The sequence below is a fragment of the Pseudorca crassidens genome, chromosome 19, assembly GCF_039906515.1.
Source record: "Pseudorca crassidens isolate mPseCra1 chromosome 19, mPseCra1.hap1, whole genome shotgun sequence".
NCBI classification, from domain to species: domain Eukaryota; kingdom Metazoa; phylum Chordata; class Mammalia; order Artiodactyla; family Delphinidae; genus Pseudorca; species Pseudorca crassidens.
Genome location: NC_090314.1, coordinates 50,161,322 through 50,177,726, shown reverse-complemented (window position 1 = coordinate 50,177,726; position 16,405 = coordinate 50,161,322). Strand labels below are relative to the sequence as shown.

Genomic DNA, 16,405 nt, shown 5'->3' with positions numbered 1-16,405 from the left:
TTCACAAGAAGACTGGTAGAAGAAGAAAATAAAGAGGAGTTTTTATCTGTGAAGGTGGCTTTTGTTTCTCTTTTTCTATTCACTGATACAACGTGGGACTTGATATTTATAGGGAAGAAATACGACTCACGTGGCCGGTCCCCCTTCTCTAGAGGGAGGGACCTTCAGTGACTTTATAAAAAATAAGCCACTGGCTTGCTCTCCAGTTGCTTTCTAGTTAATTCTGGTCCTTTTTCTTTTACCAGTTGCCAGAGGTTCCACCCTCTGAGGAGGAAGAACAGGAAGCCTGGGTGAATGCCTTGCTTGGAAGAATGTTTTGGGACTTCTTAGGAGAGAAGTACTGGTCTGATCTGGTGTCTAAGAAAATCCAAATGAAACTCAGCAAAATAAAGGTATTGTTTTCCACCCAAGAGGCTTCCGATTCATCACGTCTTAATTTCTAGAAGTTTTGTACATTATATCCTAAGTGAAAAATCATTTGGTTTAAAACGTATAACAAATGAGAGTAGTAAGTTCTTATCAAATAACACATCTGGGGTGTGACCTTGACCATAAGACTAACTGCCTCTGGGGATGTAGTGAATGTTCCTGTTTATTTTTTCCCCTTCTGTTGCCCTCATTGTTATTCACTCTGGGTGAGAATCCAGAATTTGGTTTGGGAAAATGGGAGCTGTTGCAGCTGGTTGGTTATATAGGATCGTGTTATCTTTAAGTTAGTAATGAACTTAAATTGTATGGCCGACAGCCCCCCCAGCCTCACAGTCTTGGCCACACAGCATGTGCTCTGAGGAAAATGCCAGACTACTTAAGACCTCTTTCCCAACTCGCTCTCCAAGCTGGGAAAGCTACCATTGCACTCTAAATGTGTCTGCATTTGACCTTTACTTCTGGCCAGATGGTATTTTATTTTGGGCCCTCTCTTTGCTGAAGAAACAGTCCCGGTGCTGATGTAGGCCCACTTGGAAGTGAGTTTAAACTTGCGTAAGTAGTCTTCACAGTTGCCACTAAGTGACTCATTTAGTACCACCTTTACCGCCAGCTGAGAGACCTTATTTAGGTTACTTAGAAGTAAGTTTTTGATCCATTGAAGACCCAACCAAGGAAGAGTCACTTTGGTCCCCAGATCTTCACGGAGAGCTCACACAGTCAGCAGCTTTAAGTCAGTGGATCTTTCGGGTCATAGATACCTTTGAGAAGCAGAAACATATGGACCCTTTCCCTAGAAAAATGCTCTGTGACACAAAATTTTGCCCATGATTTCAGAGAGTTCAAGGACTCCAGGTTAGGAGACGGTGAGTCACGATACAATTATGTTGGAAGAAAATGTGGGCGTGGAGGAGCTTCGATTTGATTCCTGTCGCGCCTTTGGGTCATGAACAGAGCCTTTCCTGGCACAGTCAGGCCGCTGTCACCCCTTCCCCAGGCCCTGATGAAGAGGCGGGGCCTCCTCAGCTGGAGGGGCAGGTGTCGGGAGGGCTCTGTTGACAAGCGTCAGCGTGTTTGTGTTCTTCAGGCGAGTGCGGGTCGAGTGCTCTGCAGCGGGAGCAGGAAGCAGTGTTTGGAGAGGAGAGGCTAGCAGCCACCCTGGAGCTCGCTCAACCTCCTCCTCTTTTTGGGAAATGACGGAGGGATCAAGCTCCCGGGTTGAGGCGCACGGGCAGGGCTGGTGCTGCTGTCTTCCCAGAGACTGTCATGGGTGCTTCCCTGACCAGGAGGGCTCTGGGTCCTGGCGACAAAACAGGGCGTGCCTGAGCTGCAGAGGGACACCGCTCTCACTGCTACACACGTTCCAGTACTGACTCTTGGAGCGGGTGTCGGAGGGCTTCTCTCTGGCGCTGGGAGTCCTTGGGGCCAACCTCCACCCCGGATTGAGAACCGTGGGCTCCCTCAACCCAGAGGAGGTTGACGAAGGTCTTTCCTTTTCACCTTCTCCCTTCGCTGACCCTGTGGGCTTCTGCAGGGTACAGAGATAAACTCTCGTCTGTGTTTTGAGGTCAGAAGTGCTAGGGGGTTAGGGTGGGGAAAGTGGTCCCCATCCAGCAGCGCCAGCAGTTCAGAGGTGGGGGCTGTACTTCCCCCACTGGCAGCCTCAGCGCCTCCCACCCTCCACCCCGACCTGAGCTGCTGTCCTGGGAGGTGCCCTGAAGACCAGAGGGGACCCTGGTGATGGAATAAACAGGAGGGCAGTGGGAGATTACCCCCATTCTGAACCTGCCATCACCCCTGCCAAGAGAACACGTACTATCACCACATATCCAGGTATCCCTGGGAAGGACTGTTCCTTAAATACAGTAGAAATATAGTAGTGAGTATTGGTTAATGGCCGGTCAAGAACCAGAATGGCTGGAGGAGCCTGAGCTGCCCCTGTGACAAAGGTCCCCCCCGTCTCCTGGTCTCCTTGAGGGCCTGACATATGGAGGGCACTTTGCTGGCTGCAGTGATTGTCACCGTCACCCGTGATAAACACCTCACACTGTGGAAGAGCAGCCCTGTGTGTGTATCTGGTGCCCGGTGATGGGTTTAAAATAAGCTGAGTTTCTGCCTCCACAGCAAGTACACCCTGGGCCTTGGCCGGCTGCTCCGGCACCACCTTGGAGCCCTCAGTAGTTATGGCCTCTGCCCATGTCAGCAAATGCTGCTCTTATTGCAACGGCTTCTAACTCAACCCCCACCAACCTGGAGAACGCCCAGTCCCCAGCTGGGTTTACCCAGGAGGGTAGAGAACACACAGTGGGTTCCCGTCTCACTGTGGTGCCCTTAGGGTGGGAAGAAGAGAGTCTCTGGTTGAAAAGAGCAGGAGGGGGAGTGACCTTTCCTTGCCTCCCCCCCACCCGACAGGGCAGAAAGGAAGCAGCTCTAGGGCCTGGTCCTGAGTTTTGATTCACATCAGAAATCTGAGCAAGGAGGGAGTGAGGGGGTTGGTTAGAAATGTTGCGGAGTCTTGGAGTTGGGTGCTCAGGTGAATAAGTAGGAAACGCCCTGCTGACCTCCCCTCCCCACCCTGCTTCCTGGTGATTAGTGCCCATCCCACCCCTGCCAAGTGTTTCTCATCCCCGCTTCCTTCAGTTCCCTCCTCCATCTCAGGCCCTGCCTCTGCCCTCTCGGGGACTCCAGGGAGCAGGATGGGGTGGGGAGGGAGGCTGAACGGGGCGCCAGGAGGGGCCCCATGTTCTCTGCGTGCACTTCCCTGGCTCAGTGTCCACTCCTGTTCCCATAGAAACCTGGCGTGCCTCAGAAGCACTGGGCATTAGGATGACAACAATAGACAAAAAGGATGGGGGCAAGGGTGCAAGATTTTGGCTACATTTTTGGCCAAGTATCATTCTGTAGGCTGATTGGGAGGCCAACCACCACATAACATTAATGCTTTGGAAAAAGGTTTTCCAAATAAAGCAACCACCAATTCAAAAGGCACATTTGAATACTGTCTCTAGTCACATTTTGTCCATCTCAGACATCATATCCTCTTTAAATTAACACCTCCATTCCCCACAGAAAATCAGAGACAAAATTCCCTGACTGGTGAATCCTAAAAGTGTCTAAGTTTCTCCGCAGAGAGACAGCTGAAGAGGTCCAGCCAAAATAGGCACTAAATTCATGTCTGGCTATAGATGCTTCTCATTTTATGGGAAATGTTCAGCATATGTTCAATTTTTTTTAACTCTTACATTCTAAATTTTACAAAATTATTCTAATGTTCAACTGGAGCAGTCCTTATGAGAATAAGAAAATTCTGGGGGAAAAGAAAAGAGAGGGACTTGCCAGATTTAAAAATGTATTTTAAAGCTACAGTAACAAAACCACTTTGATACCAGTAGGAAACAGTGCTCAGTACAGATTCCAGTGCAATGGGAATCCCATAATGAAAGGTGGCTTTGCAGGTCAGTAGGGAAAGATTTGGTTGTTTAAAAAAAAATAGGTTAAGACACCTGACTAGCCACTGGGAAAAAAAATTAAGGTGGATTCCTAGTTTACATCTTACATTAAAATTAGGACTGGACTAAAGATTGTTTTTAATGTATATACATAAATCCAGGTCAAGGAAACATAGGTCAATTAATTCTCTGCTCTTGAGGTGAAGTAGGAATTTCTAAGCATGATACCAGCACTCTTACGTTAGTTCACTTAGAGTAAATTCCTACTGACAGCTGTGTTAGTTGGGGTCCCAGCGGAAAACATATGGCACATTCAGTGCAGCAAGCTGGGGAAGGATTTCTGAAGGTGTGGGCCGTTGTAGAGAAACCGAAAGGCACAGTGCAGCACCCCAGGGCTGGAGCGGTGGGGAGCGGTTAACCCAGACTCGGGCAGGGTGTCTAGGTGGAGGGGGCTGCCTGTCTGACAGGAGCTGTGGTCTTCAGTAGAGGGAGGGGACAAATGCCTGACAGTTCTCCTCTCCGTGTACCCCCCCCCGCCCCCCGCCCACTGGTGTGTTCCACTGGCCAGGCCCGACCAGAAGCCAGAGGAGAGGGCAAGAGTCCATCGATGCGGTTCCCGCAGACCAGCCTCTTGGGATGTAGTGAGGAACTCGATCCCAGAGGGGCAAAGGGAAAGTGTCCAGCACAGGGTCAAGGGATGTGATTTTTTTTTTTCCCCAAGGATTTTAATACATGTTGTGAGTTGGCCTACAGGAAATGTTGTAGTGATTTCCTAACTCCTCACTAGTAGTCTAAAAGAGGCCAATTTTCCCAGCCTTCAGCCAACTCTGGGCATTATTAACCTGACCAGCATGGCTCGTTCCTTCTCCACAGCCTGGTCTCTGGCCACACGCCACCCTCAGGGAAGCCTTCGCTGACCTCCTTATCCAAAACGGTTCAGCCTCCCTCTGCCCCGTTACCCACCTTATCTTCTCTGTAGCACCGGTCACGCTCTGCAGTTATAGGTTATTTGTCTGCTTATCTGTCTGTTCCTGCCTTTTCATCATAAGCCCCACGAGAGCAAGGACCTTGCCTCTCTCGTCCGCGGCTCTGTCTGTAGTACGCTGCCTAGTATATGGTGTATGCTCAATAAATTTTGGTTGAATAAATGTGTCCCCAAAACTTTGACCATTGTTCCCTTTGAGAGTATGTTGACTTCTAGCATTTACCAGGTTCCTAACGAGTCTCCTTGGTTGTTTCCTTCTGTCCTCCAGCTCCCCTACTTCATGAATGAGCTAACTCTGACGGAGCTCGACATGGGAGTAGCTGTGCCAAAAATCCTTCAGGCCTTCAAGCCTTACGTTGATCACCAAGGTAACTCTTAACTGACTCCAGAAAGGAGTGGAGCATTTATATGAGCGTTAGAGTGTTGCCGTCACTGCAGATTGAATACCAAGGCTTTGTGTTTGGAGGGAGTTGGGGGCATTGTAACCATATTTGATGTTGCGTGTCTTCTGTTCTTAACGGTCACAGCCTGAATCCGGTGGGGAGTAGATCAGGACTCCCACTCCAAGCCCTTCTGGTCTTCTGGATCCTTACAGGTCCTCCTCCACATGCCAGTTAAGGGGGCCCCGGCCCCGCATGGTCACAGCCCTTGCCACGGTGAGAGGCAGTGGCTGCATTTCAGGCCCACTTACCCCTCGTGGCTTCTCGTCTGCATGTGCCCCTCCCTGGATTCTTACTGGGAGCTGCCCCTCCTCATAAGTAGTGACATCTTTGCCTTGCCTTAACCTCTAGGATGCAGATTCTTTGAGCTTCATGTTTTATTCTTTCTGTTCCTTTCCACTCCAAGTAGGCACTCAGTAAGTGTTTGAAAAATGAAGACTTATATCGTTGGGCAGTATTTTGAGAGTAAAGGCTCTCTGCTGGAGGGAAGTTCTCTGATTTGGTTTTTAAGACATGTTACAGACACATTATTTATGCCTACCTGTGTATGTGTGCATGTGAGAAGGTGATTAAAATGTGTGGAGAGTTTGAATACAATTATGATGTAAAGATTTATGTGTATTTTGTGGCACCTTGACAGAAAATTTAGTACCCAGGAGTCTGGTGAAAAGACGAATGAATTAGGTAGGCAAGAACACTCCATGAGCAGAAAGGGAAAAACCTCCCTGTCATGGAAGTATTCAACTTTTTTTCTAGAATATCCCTCTCCAAGTGAGCCTCTTTCCACTTAAACTGGATTTACATTCTTCCTCAAAAGGCTCAGGAACAAAGTAAGGGAGAAAATAATTACAACTTTTCAAGAGAGTGATATTCGTTTTGAAGTAAATATTTTGTAAGGTTGATAGACTATAGCATCTACTTTTGTCTCTGTATGGCTGTATCAGGTGGCTCTTGAACATATGTAGTGAAATCAAGTTCTGTGTTGTATACATTTGATGTAAATACAGAGAGTTTTTTTTGTTTTAACACTACAACTAGCAGCTCTAACAAATCTCTCTAGCACTATTTCAGCTAACAGTGAAGTCCATATTTCCAGGTCTTTAGCATCCCATCGATTTCAGAGAACGATAGACCAGAGAATTATTTGCAAACCCAGAAGTCCACCTAATAGCACGTCGAAATCACCTGTGACCACTCAATTGTGTCTACACTTTGATGAATCTGAGTGCTCCTAGGTTTAGTGAATTTCTGGTTCACTAAGAGTAAAACTAGAAAAAATTCTTTGCAAATGGTCTAGCTAGAGTTCTTTCAACCACATGTGAAATTTAAACAGCTGCATTATCTATGTGTAAGGTGCAGAGCTAGGATCTTCGCGCCGACGGCATTCCAGGGCTGCCTGGCTCCCTCTGGCTCTGGGGGCTCTAGGTTGCCCTTTGCTCTTTGCCTCTTTAGGAACTGACTTGTAACGAGCTGGTAAATGATCAGGTAACATAAGCCTCCTGAGAGTCAGGCTTAAAGAAGGTAAATAATACGTGTGCATGCTTTATTTTCTAATGCATTAGCAGTCTCTTATCTCAGAACTGTCCTTTGTTGAACTAGCAGAAATTTCCAATGCGAGGGGAGCAGGGCCATAGCTGGGCTTTGCAGCATCTGAGAAGCGTCCCTGTGGCTGTGAACTCTGCAGCCTCCCAGGGCAGCTTTGTAAGGCTTTGAGTGAAATTCACTAAATGCCTAAGTCTCAAGTCTCTTTCCCGTTCCTCTGGAGCCAGAGCTGCATCAAGACGTTTTATTATATAGATCAAAGCTTTTGCCAGTTTTTAATCCATTTGAGGCTTACTTAACTCCTTTCAGGGCAAGTTCTAGAGATCTGCCTGCTTTATGTAACAAGGGAAGAAATGTTACTAAAGAAAGGAATGATAAAGCCTGTGGATTTTAAAAGTTTGATCAAATTAGGTTTTTCCAAGTCTGCCAAGGCTACATGTGATGGTATAACAGAAATGAACATGAAGGGACAATGCATCTTGGATTCCATTGCTCTAAGAGAAACCTTTCCTTTGGGGGGAATGAAAATCAGGAGTGATGTGTTAAAACTGACTCTGGAAAGCAGAGTTCACCTTTCAGGGAACTGCCCCCTAGGGTGAAGGGGGCTTTGACTGCTCTCAGGAGGGGGCGCCTCCCAGGGGATCCCCCTACACACCCCACACCCTTATTTTTGGTAATATTTCCTAACTTGGGCTTGTTTGTTGAAGGCACATGGCTTGGGAGGGATATTTGGGCCAGAGCTGCTGGATCGCTCCAGCCTCAGGATGCTCTTCTTGAGGCAGCCCAGAGCGGCGGTTCTGAGCTCCAGCTCTGGGGCCGCACCGCCGGGCTCACAGCTCCTTGTCCTTGGGCAAGTTGTTAACCTCGTCACTAACTCACTCCTCTCTCGGGGGGGAGACTGATGGCACCCACTTGGTGTCTTAAGTGAGTTAATACATGAAAGGCACTCGGAAAGCATCAGGTGCCAAACAAGCTCTAAGTGTTACTGTTGTTATTTTCACCAACATCATCGCTGCCTTCACTGCTGCCGCTCTTGGAGAGTTTAGAATGTGAGTGGCTGAGGTGTTCAGTTGGCCCATCCTACAGCTTGAGGCTGGCAGGTCCTCCCAGAACAGATGAAGGGAAAAGGCCATTCCTGCTTCCAGACACACAGCCAGGTTCTAGTGCAGTGGATAAGGGGAAAGGACCACCGTTCCCAGGACCGGAACCGTGGCCGGAAGGTGGAGAGGATCTGAACCTCGGAAACTGGCTGTGCACCTCCTGTCTCTGACCCCTGCCCGCTCCACACACACCTCACCGTGGGGTGGGGGGTGGTCTCCTTCCTTCCCTACAGAGCAGGGCCTCCCCCCAACTCCTCATCCCCACCCCAGGCTGCTGTCCCCGGGGCCTGTCCTCGGGGGGCCTCCAGGCCAAGCCCTTTCCAGTTGTTTTATTAACTCTGTTAGGGTAATGTTTGCTCCTTCGTTCATTCAACAAATACTCATTGTGGGGAAAACCCGAATATTTAGAAAAGGGAAAAGGGAAACATTACCCATCGTTCCACCATTCAGAGATAGCCAGGATGACCATTCTGCTACATTTGGTACATTCTTGGTACATTCTCTCCTAATCTTTTTTCTTATGGATAAAAATTAATTAAAAATGTATAGCTCCTTTTTCAAACCCTTAAAGAATTGGGCAGATTGACTGTTTAGACTTGGGAAGGCAATCAGAGGTTCTCTAGCAGGACCCTGCTGTGTTTAGATGCATAAGCCAAAGCCCAGACAGGGCGTGATGTGCCAGAGATCACTCAGCAGCCTCGCTTTTCCGTGCTGCTCCGCAGCTTCTAGGCCAGAGCCAGAGGCTTGCCGCGCGTACCAGCTCCGGGCCAGGCCACCCGCGTTTGGGCCCTGCTCCTTCATTATCCAGCAGCAAGGCCTTGGGGAGGTTTCTAAGCACTCAACACCTTGAGCTTCTCATCCATAGAGTGAGGATGGCAGTAGCCTCTCCCCTGTTGCTTGTGGAGGAGATTAAACGCTTCATGTCAGCACTCAGAGAGCACACGTGACACGCGGGAAGCCATCGGTCTTCGTTACTGCTGCAGCTGCTGCAAAGCTTGATGAGTAGAATCTTCCCGAAGGGGTTTGGTGGGGACCCTCGTCTGTCAGCCAGGTTCTTCTCTTCCATGCCTGGGACTAGTGACCTCAGAGCAGTGCCTGCAGGGGTGTCAGCAGTGTCAGAATGAGCCAAGGCTGTGGACTGTGACCCCTCAGGTTCAGATTAATTAATTTAGTCTTCAGGGCTTTTGCTACGCGGAGTTTGTCTGCAGATGGTCATTGAGCGTCCACGTGGACAGAGTGCCGCGTGGCACCGTTTTTGCCCTGTTTCGAGATACCCGATTAACAACCCGAGTTTCCACCAAAGGGCTTGGATTCTGTGGAAAGATGACCATGTCCCACAGGAAGAGGAAGCTGGTCTGTCTTCAGAGATGCCTGTAGTTGTGTCTGGCAGGTCCATCATCTACATTTGTCTTCCAGACCTTGATCTGTGGTGCCTGGTGCCTTTGTTCAGTGCTGGGACTGAAGCTACTCTGCCAGCGGAGTATTGCAGAAAAGTGGAACCAGGGCAGTCTGTGAGCTGTCTGTTCCTCTGGCTACACCCTCATCAAGAGGGCAGCTGCCTGAGGTCGGTCACGGTGACAGGGCCAGACTGTGGGGCTCAGCACTGAGAAGAATGGCACATATACTCTCTGACCAGATCTGTGTTGCACAAGGAAAATATACCTTTTGTGGGAAAGGGAAAAAAAATACTCATTTGTGGAACTTGGGTTGGGGCGGGGAGGAGAGACTCTGATTTGGGCCTGTGTTAACCTTGAAAGGTGGAGCTGTTTCCAAGAACGGTTACAGGTAGACAAAACCAAAAATGACATCTGTCCTAGGGTACACATCCAATTACAAGGAATAATACTAGTTTTCTGCAGCATCTGAGTGAGCAGTATGGCACCAGTCTGTTTGCCAGGGACGAAACGGTCACTGATGTGGTCGTCTAAGAGCTGAATAACTCAAACATCTGTTCTTGGTAAAATCAGTGTATTATTAAATCTTCCATTTTAAGAGCTTTTGTTTTTTGGATGCCAAATGTTGGCTTTCAGAGTGAAAATCAGCCATCAGTTACGGGTACAGGGATAGTGGAGGAGCAGGTAACATGAGCCAGACCCTGTGAGCAAGGCTTTAGGGCCTCTTACCTCCTCCTGAGCAACCCCTGCCCCATTAAACCTGTTCCAGTGAGACTGAGGCCTTTTAGCTATTTTAATAGTAAATACGACAGTGAACTGCTGAGTGAAAGTACTAGATTTATTCGAGCACGGTAGGACTGCTCCTGAGGCCATGGAGTCTATTAAATCAACTACCAGGGAGAAGGCGGAAGAACCTCTGTTCTACTCGTCTCTGGTGACACGTACCAGGGCATGTGTACTATCTCTGCTGGCATCTAGGTCTGCTCTGCACCAGGTGGCCCAGGCCGTCATTACTCTTCTTCAGGCATAAACTTCCAGAGGACAGGGATTCACTTCAGTGTCTTGAGCTCTGATAGCTTGCGTTAAGAACTAAATAAACATTTTGAGGTGGAGCGAGCAGTAGCTTTTGCCACAGTCTGAGTAGCAGTGGTGGTAACTGATCCTTCCCTCACGAGGCTGAAGAGAAACAGAAAAACAGCCCTCCGAGCTCCTCAAGTCCTTGTGTGAAGACTGACTGAAGTTTGTCATGTTCATTGTTAGTTGTGTTTCCCTTGTAGCCAGTGAAGGGCCGGTTTTTTAGGGACTTGTTGGTAATCAGGTGCCACCCTTCGCCACTGGACAGCCTCACAATGTGAAGACCCCTCATGTGGTGGAGATTGTTACGGACTGAATGTCTGTGTTCCCCCCAAATTCATATGTTGAGGCACTAACCTGCAATGTGATGGTATTTAGAGACGGGGCCTTTGGGGTGATTAAGTTTAGATGAGGTCATGGTGGGATTAGTGCCCTCATGAGAAGAGAGACCAGAGAGATAGCTCGCTCGCTGTGCCACATGAGGACACGGGAGAAGGCGGTTGTCTGCAGGCCAGGAACAGAGCCCTCACCAAGAATGAATCGGCCAGCACCTTGATCTTGGACTTGCAACCTCCAGAACTGTGCCAAATAAATGTCCGTGTTTCAGCCACGCAGCTTGTGGTATTTTGTTACAGCAGCCTAAGAAGACTAAGACAAGACCCTTTGTGTTCATGCCCTTTCCAGAGAACCTCTCAGGACTGGCTGCCTTACGCATATTTAAAGATTTAAAAAATTGCCTTGCTCCTTAACTTCTGGTTTTTGTCCTTGATCACTACCAAGACCAGATGGTTACAGGAAGCAACATTTTAAATGAAATGCCTCACAAGCAAGTCTTAACCTTTGTCAAGAGCCCAGAAGAAAAAGCTCTGTTCCTGCACTCACCCAGGCGAGGAACATGCAGCTCGTTAGGGTTAGGGTGCCACTCAGAGCACAGTGTCTGTCCCCACTTCACAGTGTTGCTACATTTGTCCTCATTGAGAAGACAGCCTTTCTAGTAACTGCTGATTTCGTCTTTCAGTCCTGCAAGGTGGGAGCTCCTGACTCACCCTTTATGTAACCACGTGGTTTCGGCTCTCGTTACGTGCACTCCAAGGTTTTCAGGGAGCTTTTTGCCACTGAATCATTGTCACAGAAGCGTGTTTTTCTTTGCACCTAATGTTAAAATTGTCATCTTACCCTCATCTGAATGCAAGCACGTCATATTAAGATAACTTGTTTGAATGTTTGCAGTTTATATCTGTATTTAAAGATTCTCAAACCATTCTTGACTCCTTCATATCTACACTGAGAATGGGGGCTGAGCAAGGCCCCGAGGGTGGGCCTCATGGAACATCTACAATGATACAAGAAACAGGCTTCATCCCCTACGCAGGAGCTTGGTCAGATGTCCTCGCCTTGCCCGCTCCCCAGCCTGGACAGGGCTCTCTGGCTGCCCAGTGCAGCCTCTTCCCTCTGGCCCCGTGTCCTCCTCTGGTCTGGTCCCCGTCTGCTATGGCAACAGCAGCAAGCTAGGCTGTAGCCCAGAGTGGTTAGAAGAAGGAAGTGGCTGGTGATGGATGAGAAAGGGGAGAGCCCTGCCAGGATGCAGCAAGAGCCAGGCTGTACAAGCCGTGTGGCCTCCCCTGTACAGATGAGGAGGCCGGTGCCTAGACACTGAGAAACTTCCAGGGGAATTCAAGCCCCGGTCCATGTGACTGGACTCCATGTGCTTTTCCCTCTTCCCAGCCTCAGCTCCCGGCAGGGGGGCTGGACCACACGTCATTGAGTAGAATGTCCCGATGACTGGGGTGTGGGCCAGCTGTTTACCAAACCTGTGTCCATATCCCCTCATTTAAAAAACAGACAAACAGAACCTTCCACTTTATTATAACAAGTAAAATTCTGGTGCCTTTAATATGACAACCTTCGAAGGCAAATACATACTAGTAATATTTATTGGAAACCTGACTGGGATTTTCAAAGGAAATGATTATGTCTGAATACATACCGCAACCAGGTAGTTTGAGTCTATTGATTCTCAAGTTAAATAAAGCTGGCGATATACAAGAAGAAATATCTTCTTTATTGATGTTCCATTTATATTGAGTTTAAAATCTACTAATATCAAGCCTTTTGCCCTAATTCCCTGTCTGCTGGAAGTGATTAATGACTAAATGTCTTTATTAAAGCAGATGTGCCCTTTATTTCCAGTAACACTGCCTCTGAAGAGCAAGCTAATTAATGATTTTTAAATGTTTAATGTAAGCAAGAAATAAAGCAGTTTTGTGTGTTGCTGCAAAGAAGACATTCACAACTGATCTGCATATCACTTAATTAAACCAGGTCATTCACAGAAAATAATTATCTTCAATTATGATAAAAAGAATTTGGTGAAAGCAAAATGGAAATTATTCTGCCTTTAGTGAGGAGTTACACCAATAGCGCTTACTGAAGTCAAGAAAGCAATTATCTGAGGTGGTGGCCAAACAGGGGATAAGTTATTTACTGTAATTGCTTGGAAATGCGGCTGTGTGTGAACAGTGGTTTTAGATTAATTTCCTTCTTCCTTTTAGATATTGTCATTTGTCTTATGAGGATCTATAAAACTTTATTTACATTTAAACACCCACTTGAAGGACCATGTTTTTTTTTTCACTGTATTATTGATTTATTCTTTTTGCATTTTAAAAAAGTTACACTTGTTGAATATACTGTTAGTACCCACAAGCCAGCTAGCAGATCTGGTTTTTTTAATTAATTTTTTTTTATATAGCAGGTTCTTATTAGTCATCAATTTTATACACATCAGTCTATACATGTCAATCCCAATCTCCCAATTCATCACACACACACACCCGCCCCCCCACGCTTTCCCCCCTTGGTGTCCATACGTTTGTTCTCTGCATCTGTGTCTCAACTTCTGCCCTGCAAACCGGTTCATCTGTACCATTTTTCTAGGTTCCACATACATGTGTTAATATACGATATTCGTTTTTCTCTTTCTGACTTATTCACTCTATGACAGTCTCTAGATCCATCCACCTCTCAACAAATGACCCAATTTCGTTTCTTTTTATGGCTGAGTAATATTCCATTGTATATATGTACCACATCTTCTTTATCCATTCGTCTGTTGATGGGCATTTAGGTTGCTTCCACGACCTGGCTATTGTAAATAGTGCTGCAATGAACACTGGGGTGCGTGTGAGGACCATGTTTTGATGGGAAGTCCATGAGGTGTTACAGAGCTTGGACTCGGTTAAGTCACAGCATAGTCTGTCCCACCTGCTGAATCATAGGACCCTGGGGTAGAAAAGGTTGTGAGATGACTGACCCCTATTTGCATTTTAGACTTCTGGTCAGTGGCCACTTCTGCTTGGTGGACCTTCCCAGTGAAATTCCACAAAGCCAAAAGCCTCTAAGATACGCTCTATGCTCTCATTGACATGAGTGTCTTTTCTAAGGAACAGGTGGTTTTTTGTTTTCTTTTTTAACATCTTTATTGGAGTATAATTGCTTTACAATGGTGTGTTAGTTTCTGCTTTATAACAAAGTGAATCAGCTATACATATACATATATCCCCATATCTCCTCCCTCTTGCACCTCCCTCCCTCCCTCCCCATCCCACCCCTCTCGGGGGTCACAAAACACCGAGCTGATCTCCCTGTGCTATGCGGCTGCTTCCCACTAGCTATCTGTTTTACATTTGGTCATGTGTATATGTCCATGCCACTCTCTCACTTTGCCCCAGCTTACCCTTCCCCCTCCCCGTGTCCTCAAGTCCATTCTCTACATCTGCGTCATTAAGGAACAGGTTTTTCAACTAAGGTACAAAGTGGTTACCCAACTTTATCTAGATAATCCTGGGGCTTGAACACGAATTCTTTTGATTCCATTCCTACACAATTTCCAGAAAGAAGAGGGTTCTAAAAGGTTTTGTCACCATCCTTATCATACCAAGCTAAACCTGAACCATTTTCTGTGCCCCTCCCCTCCCCCACCCCCAAACAATAGATAATTTTAAGAAAGACAGTGGTTCTCACTTGTGTCTTTAAAGAGCCCAGCTTGCTGTGAAGTCTCTGCACCTCTCTTCTGCCTCTAACCAGCTGGGACAACGCAGACCTCGTCCTGGCTTTGCCCTGGCACAAGCCATGTCCTCCTGCTGGGAGTGTGTTTCTTACCCAAAGTGAGAAGAACCCAGAGGACAGGACGCTGAGCTCACTGTGACCATTTTAACGGATGTTGAAATACTGGCAATTTGCCAGATGCTTGAACTGTTTCCAGAAAATTTTCTTTTCACAGTCTCTTCTTGCATGCATTGGTAGTACAGGCAATATATATAGACTTTCAATGTGATACCTACTTAGATACTTTAAAATATAAATTTTAATCTGTCACTTATAGTCATGTTTTTCCAGTGGGGGGGAAAAAACCTTCTGTTTTTTCACCATTTCTCCAGGACTCTGGATCGATTTGGAAATGTCCTACAACGGGTCCTTTCTGATGACTCTTGAGACCAAAATGAATTTGACCAAACTAGGTAAAGAGCCTCTTGTTGAAGCCCTGAAGGTTGGAGAAATTGGCAAAGAAGGGTAAGGGGCTATATGAATTTACTAACCCAACCCTGGGGAACCACCTCCTTCCTCGAGCCCTTGAGAAGCAGCTTTAATGTGTGTAGCCCCAGTGTTGAGCGCGAGCTTCATGTAAGTGCTTCCTGGCCCCGGAGGATTTCAGGGAATAGTTTCCTGGTTTCACCCCCTGCAGACTGTGAGTCCCCGCCTCTGCTCAGTGCCGTAGGCCTTGGTGCTGCCAGTGGAGCATACAGTGTCGATTACCTGGAAAGCATCCCTGACTCAGACCAGCCGGGCAGGCTGCACAATAAGATGCTTTGTGAAGAGAAGCATCATCCAGCAGTTTCCTCCTTCAGCTTTGCAGCCACGCACAGCACTGTGTGGGCCAGGCTGAGGTGCTTCAGGGGGCTGCCTGCTGTAATCACAGCGTCAGAGTTATTTATAATTAGACGATTGATCTTGTAGCCAAGAGGGTGCTCCTAAAGTGTTTGGAGACGCCTTTCCCCTAAATAATACAATGTCTATTTTCTTAGTAAACTCCTCTCTTTGTAGAAGATACTGCATCTGTTGCCGAGTTTGTCTAATTTAGTAAATATTTCCAATTTGTGAGATAGTTAATGAAGCTGATTCTTTTTCTTAGATGCCTACAATGGATAAGCTGGAACTGTCACATTCCCACACACCTTAAAAATGACTGCTTCCGACTACACATTTAAATTATATTATTGTTTTTACCAAACTAAAAATGCTGATTGGAGTCTGCTTCTCACATCTTCAGCCCCTTTGCATGGAATTAGCAGTACAGTGATCGGAAAATGCCACAAGGAGCCACCTTCTCAGCATCTAAATATAAATATAAGACACAGGCTCTTAGATGTTTGCTATATTATGATGCTGACCTGATGCTTGTATTCATACTTGTGGTGAAAGCACAGTAGATGGGGGAGTTGGATCATACATTTGAGAACGTTCTTTCACTAAGGTGATTCCGAGTTGTCCAGGTGACTTAATGAAAATGTTCATATTTTAAATTTTGGAGAATTTCACTTGCTGTATGCAGTCTAACCTGTATCTGTGCTATTTTCCTTTCACTTTTCTACTGTTTTGTTAAAATGTGTTTGGATTCGGCAATCTGTGGATTGTGTTTTCCGGTGAGTGGTATTGATCAGCCCTCCATGTAGCATTTCATACCCCATCAGTGCTGAGCCTCATTCGGCCCCATGTGACACCGCGAGGAAGCTTGTCCTTTCATCATGTTCCCCAACATAAAGGCACCGTTTGTAGACCTGAGTGGATTGAGATCAGGAGCATTTAAGAGGCTTTCCTGGGGGGAGAGTCGTACAGACTTCCTTGATTCGTATTTCCGGGGTCCTGATCTAGCCCTCTAGTCAGACTCAGCTTCTGTCCCCAGCTGCCCCGACCCCGACGCCATGCCCAGCTGAGC

The 16,405-nt window shown here is 47.0% G+C and overlaps 1 protein-coding gene across 5 annotated transcripts in view; it reads left to right on the top strand.

Moving 5' to 3' along the window:
- The window catches only part of TEX2 (testis expressed 2), a 107,429-nt gene that overhangs the window by 78,569 nt on the left and 12,455 nt on the right, over window positions 1-16,405 (top strand). For 4 of the 5 annotated variants that reach the window (XM_067714119.1, XM_067714120.1, XM_067714117.1 and 1 more), the window contains 3 exons: window positions 246-392; window positions 5,129-5,228; window positions 14,850-14,982. In XM_067714119.1, coding sequence (XP_067570220.1) covers window positions 246-392; window positions 5,129-5,228; window positions 14,850-14,982 — 380 coding nt within the window. The remainder of the gene's footprint in view (window positions 1-245; window positions 393-5,128; window positions 5,229-14,849; window positions 14,983-16,405) is intronic. The other variant, XM_067714121.1, reaches the window with a different exon arrangement.